Raw genomic sequence first — 12,370 nt, 5'->3', positions numbered from 1 at the left:
CTTGAATCTCGAGATAGTCTGGATACCCAAGTGAAGTATTGCGTTTGAGGCGGTCAGGAAAGGGTTAGACTGTTAGACAACGGCATTACGCATTCAGTGCATGAAGTCTAACCTCACATCGACTGCAAAAGACCATTCCACTGAGAATTTAGTTAAAGGTTGAAAATAAAACAAAATTGGAATCAGATAGCTGAAAAACAATACTTTGGGTCTACTATCTAAAACTATTATGTAATAGATGGCGTCACTAGGACTATTGTAGTGTTTTTTCTATATTATTATGCCGGAACAAAGACAATCTTTGATAACCTATAAATTTATGAAGTTGTTATGCTCTCGCGCAACATATATCGCGAATGGATTTATTTATCGACTTGCAGAGACGGGGCAAGAGACGTTTTTAGTGCTTAATGTCCCGCGATTTTCTATTTTCGCCCGCCGCTGGCCTGGAAAGATGTTGTGTTCGCTCGTTTGTCTCCGCTTTTCGGACGCTCTACGCGTTGCGCTGCCCGCGTATTGTGAATAAAGCCGGGGATGGAAACGCGGACAAAATGGAGGCAACGAGTTAGTTGCCCGCAGCCATTGTCCAGAGAGGCGCTCGCGGACATAACCGTAAATCTTTTATGGCGTGCGCGCCTTTTCAATGTTTCCATACCAAAAGCAGACCGAGAGTTTACAGAAATAAATATAAATTATAAATTATTCGAATGTGAATGCATTAAATATTTTCGAGTTTTTTGGAAATATTGATACTAGATGGCAATAGTAGTAAATAATTTTTTTCAGAAACACTCAATAGAATTAGACTATTTTATTTCAGTCGTGTCTTGTCTACTGAATCGGATAGACGTGTATCAGAGTCGGAAAGTCACATTCGCATTCATGTCGACCGGCACGGAGAGAAAGTCTGTACAATCCTTAAAGATTTCTTTTTTTGTCGCTCGCGCTCACTGCACTCGGCATTTTCTTCTATTCCGTCTTTTATTGCGTCTAATCTTTCTGATATTTTTTTGTTCTCTGGCTAGTCCAGCGCTCTTTCACAAGGATATTCATTTTTAAGCGATGGCGATTTTTCTCGACGAGATCTTTTGCGTATAGTCTAACGATTCAGCGTTGGTTCTTGAAGACATTAGCCTAATTTAACTTTCAACGAGTTTGCAACTTGGCCGGATATCTTTGAATGTAACATTCGGCCTCGTTTGAAGTATCTTGTTATATTTTAATAAAAATCTTTTGTTTTCTTGCTGCCTTTGTCTCTTATTTTTATTTCTCGATAAAGAATTTAATAAAGTGCGTTTAATTTAATTTATTTTTTTGGTTTAAGCAAACTTCTTCAGTGGCATTGGTTGTGTTTTTGTTTGTGTTTTGGGAACAGTAACACTTAGTTAGTTCGACAGTTGGGTTGTGATGTTTTTTTCTGTTCGCATTTAGTTGTCGAGTCGTAAAGTTTACGACTCATTTCGGATTTGCTGCCGGAGACGCAAAGTCGACGCGGCCGAACGGAAAGCGTCCCTCTGTGGGGTGATGCCTTCATATTGGGGATGATGCGATTTGCCGCATTCGTGTGCACCGAGGCTGTCAACGCACTGACGGCTTGTGGCCCTTGATGCACAACTTTGTGTGCAACCCGGAACGTCTTACGGCTCTTTGAGACTTTAATGCATTAAGTCGACGTTTGATAAGTTTTTCCAGTTTAATTTTATCTTTTTTAATGTGATAAATTTTCAATTTTTAACTTTAATAAATCAAGTGTTGCTACTTGATGCGAGCATGAGTAAATCATTCTATTTTGTGACTGACTGAGCTCGTAAACACTAATAACTGTATTTTCAGCACGTATAGTGTCGCAAAATAATGCTAGTATACTGCAGGAGGTTGTATCTTGTGGTTTATTAACAATTAACCTGTTTTGATGACACTCGCTTGCGATGCGGCTCATGCGCTTTATTTTCTGCTTGAATCTAGGCAACCAGTCATCCCGCTATGACGGAAAACGCGCCAACGAGGTGATAAATGTTTATCTTAAACGGCGACGAACCATCACGCAACTTAGTTTACGAACTAAGAATACGACCCGGAAAGCTTTTGCTCAAAACTTAAAACACCAACGCTAAACAAAACGCACTAAACTACTAAATAAGTGAAGAAATCTGATACCAAAAGATTTAAGATTAAACAAATTTTTTTCTCTCTTTACCTTCTTCATTGTTGTGAACCAAGTGAGAAAAGTGCAAAGAAGGCAGAAAACTATTTAATTCTTTTAAGCACACATCAACTCGTTTATACGACTATATAAACGTTATGTGAATTTGCTGATAATCAGATACCGGTTTAATCAGACTCGGTGACTAATGCAGCGCCCGGAGCGGATGTGACATTGTGAGTGAGCGAGAGCTAATGACTATTAGATGGCGCGCGCGTCGAGGCCATAACTATTAGGAGTCGGAAACGCGCGCGAGCGCGTTTTATGCGCATAGTTTGTTACGAACGGCAGCCGACGATCGAACTAAAAGAGAGGACTGAATATGCCACGACGCGTCGAACAGTGAGAGGGAGGAAATTTTATAGGCGCGCATAAAAATCACATTTTCAGGTTGCTTAATCCTTTTGGATGCTACGCAGCAAAAGACATCAGGAATAAAATCTATGCTAAAGCGAAGAAATTCATTATACAATGTGTTCAAATATAGAGAAAGGTTTTAGTTTGATTTAGTGAATGGATTTTCTTAAATCCAAATATTTTTTTGCGTTCTGATATTTTTCTTCTATTATTTTTAATTTTATGTAAAATAACGTTGAGACACTTTGCGAAAATATCATATCTTTAACCTCTCTTACTTTGAATCTTGTTCTTAACGCGTCAGCAAACACTAAGAGGCGTAAAAAGATAAAAGAATAAATTTAAAGGAGTATATCAAGCGTGTGTAAGAATAAAGTACTTTTTTTTACTTCACTCAGGTTTGTTCACTTAGCAGCAAAAAATATTAGCGTACTTGTGTTCAACATCAGCCATTATCCTGGCGACTTACGAGGTGCATCAAGCAAATGCAGTTTTAATGGCGTCTTATGTTGAAATTTATGCACCCACCTAACAATTTTTGTTTCCTTTCAAATTACCTACTTCTTAATAGATTTAATAATCGTTATATTTGAAGTGCTATTTCAGACGGCTTTCTGATTACATATTTTAAACTTTTGATTAAAGTGGATTTATTCAACTGCGGATAGTTTATCTTTGAAGGTTGTGCACTTTGTGTCGTTGCAGTAAAAGATGAGACGGGCAACCGCTATGAAATATGAAACTATCCGGCAATCCGCAAAGCGAGGCGTTAAATATTAACGATATTAAAGTAACGCATTAAACTGCAACTGCACTGCGCCTGCGACTGCACCATAAAGGTCTACTCACTCATAAGCCTAGAGTCACGTGATGGATGCGCTCATAACCTCCATTTTGTGCTAAAACTCTTATTAAAAGTTTCATGGTGAATCACAATATTACACTTACATTTCGGTTTGTTTCATGTTGTTTGTAGCTAGATGGCATTAGTTGTATTTTTAAAAACAAAAGAAATTAAAATTAAATTGAACGTTTTGCTGCATAACATTGTTTGCATTGTTCTACAATCTCTAATTTAATTCATAAATCAATAATAATAGAGTGTGCTCCACTTGGTCTTTGAATACAGCGAATAACACGTTCAACTCCATAAATAACTAACCAGGTAATCACAGTAATCGCAATAATCACGCTAATCACAGTAATTACGCCTCCAGACAGTATTGCTTTTGAATAAACTGCTTTACTCTTTGCTTTGGTTCTAATTCTTGGTGTGTTGGTGTGTGTATTGTGTTTATAAGACGTATGCAGGTACATTGTGCGCTTTTTAGGTTATTTTAGGTTATTGCGCGTTGTATGCAGCGTGCACGTTAATACGACATCGTCGGAAACATTGTGCCGTTACAGTTAAAGGGTCGAGGACGTAATTTATGTCCCATTCTGCATTTGCATTTAGAACAAACCGCGCGCGGCAAAGAAAATACGAAAAAAAAATAACGCAACGCATAAAACCGACAACGCGCGCGCGCGCGTGCATTTGCTTTCCCGGAATGCTCGTTATGTCGCCGGAACAAAATGGAAAGCGACATGCTCATTTCCGGAGTTATAAACACAGAGCGCGGGGACTAACTGGTAATGATACATGTTGTTTGATTAATGGACATACAGTGCTTCAGTCAATAAGAAAAAAATTACAAGAAATAGAAATGAGTCTAAACATTGGGTAAAAAAACAATTTTGAAATGGCTTTGGACTAAGCCTTTCGAATGATGTCATTTAATTAATTAACGAACAGTATTTAATGGTATTGGCCATTGTTTATTGAAGGTTATGTGTGTGTAGATAAATTAGTATAGATTTTTTCGGGCGAAAGTAATGCGCTCGCACGTCATTAGCTTAAACAAATTACGAACAATGCGGGAATTATTTTCGACAGCAGCAATTTTCGATTCGCGGCTCAATTAGACGTTAAAATTGCATGAAAACAAATTAGCGCCCAACGCAGGCAGTATTTGGGAAGCGACGCAAGAGGAAATTAATTCGAAATATTCATTAAACAATTAAACATTTTTACATCCGCCCGCCGTGTGCGTCCAAATGACGATGAATAATTTAAATTAAAATTAAAACATCCGAATGATAATATATACATTTTTAATTAACTCTCGACAATGATACAATACAACTCTACTCAATACAAAAATATGTTTATGAAAATAAAGTTATTTATTTAAATTTTAAAACTTTGCGTATATTTATTTTGATGCTGGATCAAAAGCAAGCATCAATGCCACTAATGGCATTTTGAAACAGGGCGCGCGGTTTTGGCACTTTGCACTCATTGGGAATATTCGTGCGCGTTTTGCAAATCCTGCGATTGTGATTGCACGGGGTGTAGATGTCTGCGCAGTTGTTCATCGCCGTGTGGGCGGCTTGATTCATCCACTCATTTGCAATTCACGAACGATAATCATCGCATGCGAACTCGGCGCGGTGCAAAACATACAATATTGCTAATAACGCTAATAACGATCGTAAAACGCGTCCATCCTGGCCGCCATTTGTGTGGGATTTTGTCATAATCGACAACTGACAACGGACTACACCACAGTCGGCTTTACGAAGAAAATTGATGTGTTGCGGGCTGCCGGACACGGAATTTTGAGTAGCTTACTGAGCAGCAACCAGTTATGCAGATACAGTCATTAGTACGCATTGTATGACTACAAATACATGTTTTATACATTTTAACATAAATATTTTTTTAACTAAAGAAAAAAAAAACAAATAAAAATAAATGTGAAGTTCTAAACATACCAAGAAAGTACGGAAAACGACAATTACGTCGCGTAATTCAAACGAAACAGAAACGGAAAGTAATTGGTACGTTCGTAACATAACACAAATTGCACTTAAAAGAGTGAAGAATTGTTACGTGCAGCTTGAAGTTGTAGTTTAACTATTAATTGAATTATACAGTGTGTTTTAAGAGGTCATTTTTAACCACGAAACAAGCGTTTTACTATTGCTTTGGTAACCGTAAATTTTAATTCATTGCGTAATAAAACTCAATGCTTTCCTTATTTGCCACCGTTCCTACCCTTGTTTTTATGTTTAATGTATTTTTTCTACTTTTGCCTTCGCATTTTCGCACATTTACTTGTATTTATTACGTTTTTTCTTTACATTTTTGTATTTTTGGTGCATTCCCACAAAATCTTTATTTGCCTTTGCTATGTCTAACATTTTTTCTTATTTCTTGCCTTGCTTACATTTATTTTTATTTTCCTACCTCGCTCTGCTACCTATTTTTTCTTGTTTCTCATTTCTTACGTTGTGTTGTTTCATTATTTTTTGCGTGTATTCATGATGGAAGATATTCATATATATTTCACAATGCTGGATAATTTTTTTCTCTTTGGTGTTTTGCTTATTCTATTACGTCCATGTTTAACTCACACCCTTAGTCTGATGCGGAGGCTGTGTTTGAGCTATCCTGCGCGGGATATACGTTTAACGTTAAAGTATCATTAGTCAAGACGGATATAAGTAATATAAATGTAGTTATTGTGATTTATCGTCCGTCCTACTAAAGATACTGCCACTGCCGCGGAGGGTGGATGACTATGTGCGTTGGAGTAAGCGAGTGAAGAAGTCCAGAAGGTCCTGGAATAAGAGTGTAAAATGGATGATGGAAAGAAACGCGTTGCCAACACTAACCCGATAGGTCGTTACACAATTTCAGTCAGTATACCAAAATGAAGGAATGAAGGATGAGGGATGAAGAATGAGAACCATAGAATAAAAAAAAATAGGCAGATGACCAATGCTTCGCTCGGAAATTCATTTTTTTAGTTATTCATTCGTTTATTTCGGTTTTTATTGATAAGAAAAAGTTGATTATATAGATGGTACGCATGAGTAATGAGTAATGAAGCACGTTAGTCTTGACATGAACAAAAATAAATGATTAATCTCTTGTTTATGCGTTCCACGTAATTTAAAAATATAACTTATGCAACCAATTACACCAACAAGGCACCCATTAAATATTTACCGAAATATTTCAATTTATTTCCAATCATTTTAATTAAACAGTGAAAATAAACATGAATAGATAACATAAGTGCATACACATATCACACAAGTACGTATTATTAACCAATACAGTTTTGGTGTGCAATTTTTAATTAGTTTCAAGAGTTATATAACTGCAACTTGTTTATGAATTATGCACCAGTGTTAATTACGAAACACTGTAAATATTTAATGAGCGTCAGATCATCAAACATTATAAATTTAAATAATTTTGTCAATAAATTTCAAAGTGCTCGCTGCCAAAATCGAAAAATAATTACGTAATTATAACGAACAATCAGTTAATGATTTTAGCTGCTCGTTGTCTCGCTGTGTAATCACCTGCGAGCGAATTGCGAAGTTAATTATACTAATAACTGTTAATTAGTGCTGATTATAATGCTTGAATGAAATTCAACGTATGATTTGATGTTGGCGGCATTCAGCGTAATTTAATGTAGTTTAATGACGCAAAATGTTGCTGCTTCCATTGTATGTATGTGTGTGTTTGTATGTGTGGATTTGATGCATCTATTAGTGTTGCTCATTGCTGTGCAAACCGACATATCCACAAATTCTACCGCCGGCGCGTATTGGCATGTATTGTAGAATTGTAGCGTAACGTAATTAGTGGAAAGTGCAGAGCGCGAGTCTGGGCGGAGGCGCCGGGCAAGTTGTGAGGAAAAGCTTAGCAAGGCGATGGCGTTAATTAGCGTTATTCGGCACGTACATTTGGCTCTCGCGGTAGATGAATTGATGTCGAATGGATGTATCTAGGGCGCGTGTGTGGCTTGCAGCGGTGTTGATTTTATTGGCTTCTATTAAACACTAGCGAGACGGATTTTACTAATCTTGTTGAATTAGTTGCAGCTGTATATTGAAACTGTTATCAACAGCGAATATTAACTTTCGGTGTTTTTTCAGATTAAGTCAATAATTAACTAAATCAATTAAAATTCTTTCTCGCGGAATGTTGATCATTATTTTTGTTGCCGGAGAACAAAGAAAACTCAACACCAGTCTAACACGAATTTTCTGGGGAAAGATTAATGGTCTGCCGGACGTTTTGCGTTTCCTTCATTTTTCTGCGGCATGGTTTTTGCATTGCATCCATTTGCACCGATGTCCAACGCTCAATTCTTCTTTCGTTTTTTACGCGTTTCTTTCGGTTTTTGCTCCACGTGGGTCAGTTTCTTCTATACGTGGCTATTTGTTATGAATTTGTTGGTTGGAAACGGTGAATCTCATGAAAAATGCGTGGAATAGTATTATACCTGCTTTCACCTCACGCTGAAAGCATCTATTTCTATGATAAACAAAAATTTTAAAAATATGTAAAAATATTGTGTCAAATGTTTTATTTTGTTTTTTATGTTAATTCCATTCTATTATAAAATTTAATGTAAAAAATAATAGCACTATATGTTAAATTTTTAGCTTTATTTTTCTTTATTTGTTAATGCTTATTATTGTTTGCAGAACAATGACGATTGTTTGTAAACCGTGATTTTTTATTCTTGACTTTTCTCGTTTGTTTTCGCATGGAAATAAATGGTGTACGTACGAGGAAAATCTAGGCGAGCGCGTACTTTAAATGCAAAAGTTTTTACTGCATCCAATTAAAAGTCCAACTACTCAACGCCAAAACTCAAAAAGTTTAAATATCCGCGTCAAACTGAAAACAAGCATTGCGTACTTACGTAACACACGTATTTTTAACAAACAATTTTTTATAATATCAGTCGGATTAGATTTTGAATAAAAAGGTTCCACTAATTATTTTTTTATTCTTTGGAGCTATTGTGTGTCCGTTTCGTATTAACATTATTAACATTGAAAATGTTAATTTATAGAAATGAGAAATGCTCATAATACTTTTCTATGCCATATCGATTTGAATTAATTAATTGTAGCTATTATTGTATTTCTATATCAATTTTTATTTCTGATCATATGCCATTCTAGATTTATATTTATTAACAAAATGAAACTCATTAATAAAAATACCTGTATATTAAAATATATTAAAATTTGTTTTTGAGGATTTTCTTTGAAAGGGCCACAAACAAACAAAGCCATATTAAATTTATAAGTAGTATTAGTAATTAGTATTAGCAATTAGAATTAGTAAAACATTATTAAAGCATAATATCCCACATTGTTTGATAAGTACGTGATTATTAAATTCAACAATAATAATATAACCTCATTAAACTATTACTTTGTATATTCAGTTTAAACTGAAACTTTGTTCAACTTTTTGTGCAAATAAAAAATAAATACAGTGTAGAAAAGCAGTACATCTTTCGAAGATTTGGAAGATCATAAGTCTCAAGCTGCAAGCTTCAAGCTTTTACGCTGGTCTTGTTTTGTTCTTGCGAGCGCTGCGCTTCTTTGCCTCACGCGTCGCAGTTGTTTCTTTGCTGCTCACGCTCTTCACACCTCGCTAACTTTCAGCTCCTTCAGCCGCCCTCGACGGCTGCGGCTCCTTCTCTAGGAGAGTTGGTACATTCTTTATGCAGGCGAAACCTCATCCTCAACCTCAACAAACCTCACGCCGAGCTTTAACCGCAGGTACAGAATAAAACTAGCAAGTATGTACACACAGCATTTCTCATGTATTTACCAGTACCGTGCTATTAGTTTTAAAATATGATAATCTTCGAAAAGAGTGCCCGAAAGCTCACCTACAAGTCTTCCACGAAACGCATAAGTTTACCGAAAGCTTTAAAGACTTTTTTACTGCAAATACAGCAAACTTTTCCGCTGTTTAGGTAATAACTAATTCTCGAAACTAAATAATACTCTTAATTAAAAAGCTTTTCACATAAAATTTATGCTTTTGAAGTGGTTTTTTGTGTATGATCATACAGTAGGAAATTTTATTTACTAAATTTATAACACTTGTGTGTATTTGAGCTTGGAACGTTTATGTCGACGCTAGGGTCCTCCTAAATTATTTATACCAATTGTTTTTTCTTCCGTTTGCCTTCACATCCAGTACGTGCTTGTTGTTGGAAACCCGAGATAACTCCGTATCTGCGCACTTGCGCAGCAAAACGTCAACTTTGTTGTTGCCTTGCTGGCGAAACTCGAGCCTTGAGCCATTATGCTTTATCTTTCAAAATTTTCCCCGAGAAGTAGGACGGAAGGAATCATGGCTGATACTTTTCGGGGCACAACTGAGCAAAATTTAGCACAACGAAGCAAAACTTTAAACTTTACGCTATTCAAATTCAAGTTTCAAGAGTGATTGCATTAAATATTCAAACAATTACTTACTGGTAAAACCATAAAAAACTTTTTTCTTTTTCCTACAAAATTTTCACAATCTGTCGAATGTGATGCCTGTGACTTTCAGGGAGAACTAACTAAATTAACACTAAAAGTTAGATGTAATACATTTATCTTCTCAATCTAACCTGTTTGCCTATCTTGTAAATTTCAAATGAAACGACAAAGTTCTAAACAAATTTGAAGACTTCTCAACTCACTTCCACTTTGGAGTAAACTTACCACCCCGTTTGTTACCAGTGACATGCATTAGTGACATTAATGATAGTTATAACTTTCGCGGAGATTTATCACGACACAGTTTCAACTCAAGGTGATTTTGTGCATGCCACATATTCATATTGATGTGGATTAGAAATGAGGCGAGAAATATGCTTTCGACTTAAGTCAAGTGCTTAACTTCTAGTGCTAGTGGCTTGTAATCGCTGAAATAAATGTAAATGCGAAGACGTAATTGCTAGCTATTGCGAACGCGAGAATTGTGAAGACAAAATTGTAAGATATACGGCTGTGCGCTTTCAAAACGACATAAAACGCAGACGTAGACGTCTAATTGGTACGCGCATGAATGTGTGCGCGGTGTAAGGTGTTGGTGAAGGCGCCGGGCACACGCGGCTTCAAGACTACGGGAGTAAGCAATTTGAGGAATTGCTTGCGTACGTCTTACGTATTACATCTTGCATCTTGTGTTCTGTGTCTTACTGCTGGATTGAACTCTGAGAGCACAAAGCCCGCTGGAAGCCTGAAGGATTAACGCGTTTAAACTGTGTGTTGCGTCGCGTGGTTCATTTGAAGCTGTGCGTGAGGAAAATTGAGGGTTGAAGTGGGCGATGGGATGACGCCAAGATTGGAGCATAGGAAGGTGTTCCCGCTGAGGTGAATTAAGGTGAATTACTCTCACGCCGCGTGGCAATAAAACGCGGAATGTCGAGGGTGTGCGCAATATGAAACTAAATTAAAACATTAACCTAGAAATCGAGTTTTTTTCTGCGCATGCGCACTAAAATAATAATTGAATATTGTAGAAAATTATTGGCTACCTTCGATTTTCCATTAGAAAGTGGATTATCTACGTTATTAATACTTTTCTCATCAAACTCGAGGCTCAGGAGAAAAACTTTTTTCTTTGTCTTGCTTAAGATTGTTATTCTTTCAAACTTATGCAAAACTTTTTGTGTGCCGTTTTTGGTTTGCTCTTTTCTGCACCACACAACTTTTGTACATTTTGTGAGGTCTTTGGAGGGCCTGCGAGTGGGACGCATGTCGTTTATTTCAATAAGGTCAAAGTATCGCCAAGTAATAACGACGATGTCGAAGTCGATACGAAGACGATGTTGACGCTTGGCACAAAAAAAGACTGGGCCTGTGAGTGTTGGTGGTGGTATAGAGCGCCCTATGGTGCCGATGGCAGGATAGATATCCGACTAGGGGAGGCTTACGCTTCGAAAGTGAAGCCGTCGGTAATGCGAGACAAACAAGTCGATCGATCAATCTCCATTTGTTGTTGTGCGGTTGCTGGTCCGTTCGTTCTCATCCCTGATATTTCCGTATTACGCGTAGTTCATAACCAACAAGTGCAAAAATTTATTAAATTGTTGTATTTTTTTATTTTAAAAGAAAACTTTGTTGTTTATTTAAAGGGGTAAATTTTAGATTTAGGGGTGAATTTTTCTACCTCACACGGTTGAGGTAGTAATACGGAATTTATTAAACCCCATGCGATTTTATCTCGTTGGACGTGTGCGCGCGCGTTTTTCACTTATTTACAACCCTCATAAATCGTATTTGTTTATATCAGCGTGTTTTCCGGCGCACATCTCGGCTCATATTCGGGTTTTTATATTCGTACGTGTTGTTTTGGACAGGGCAATGCGCTATTGTTGCTGTTAACCTGCAATAACATTTATAATGCTCTTATACCAACACTCGAACCTGTTCGCCGCCCCCCAAACACGTAATCGTTTTAAACAAATTTCAAATCTCACGCACAAATAAAATTAAATAATAATCGCATTAGTGTTATCGCGTATTTGTTCAACGCATATTAAAAGAGATTAATTTTAATTGTTTCCATGATGTGCACGTTGTCCGGCGCCTCCACCATGAGGTAGTGTGTGGGCTATGAATTGTGTGGTATCATTTCAACAAGCTCATAAAGGTTTTTTTCTCGTTGCAGGATGGAGCAGTCCGAAAACATTCAACGACGAGGAGAGCGGATCGCTGGACGCCGAGGGCGCTGAGCTGGAACCGTTGATCATCAATCGCGGTCCTTATTTTGATAAAACCGCGTCGAAAAATGTCACCGCACTGGTGGGGAAAACCTCCTACTTGAATTGTAAAATTCGCAATGTTGGAAATCGTACGGTAAGCACATCTCTAATGAATTTAATGTGTAATTTTGAGCGGATTTAATGACAGCGTACGTTTATGCGGCAAACG

General features: G+C 37.0%; 1 protein-coding gene across 2 annotated transcripts in view; it reads left to right on the top strand.

Moving 5' to 3' along the window:
• LOC135798949 (zwei Ig domain protein zig-8-like) overlaps nucleotides 1-12,370 on the top strand; it is a 78,061-nt gene that overhangs the window by 27,098 nt on the left and 38,593 nt on the right. For both annotated transcript variants that reach the window (XM_065311946.1, XM_065311947.1), the window contains exon 3: nucleotides 12,108-12,295. In XM_065311946.1, coding sequence (XP_065168018.1) covers nucleotides 12,108-12,295 — 188 coding nt within the window. The remainder of the gene's footprint in view (nucleotides 1-12,107; nucleotides 12,296-12,370) is intronic.

This window comes from Atheta coriaria, unplaced genomic scaffold (assembly GCF_025399875.1).
Source record: "Atheta coriaria isolate IRGN ID8LTWV9N9 unplaced genomic scaffold, Caltech_Dcor_3.1 hic_scaffold_9_pilon, whole genome shotgun sequence".
NCBI lineage: Eukaryota > Metazoa > Arthropoda > Insecta > Coleoptera > Staphylinidae > Dalotia > Dalotia coriaria.
The sequence above is the reverse complement of the archived record's forward strand: the minus strand, read 5'-3'. Positions and strand labels throughout refer to the sequence as shown.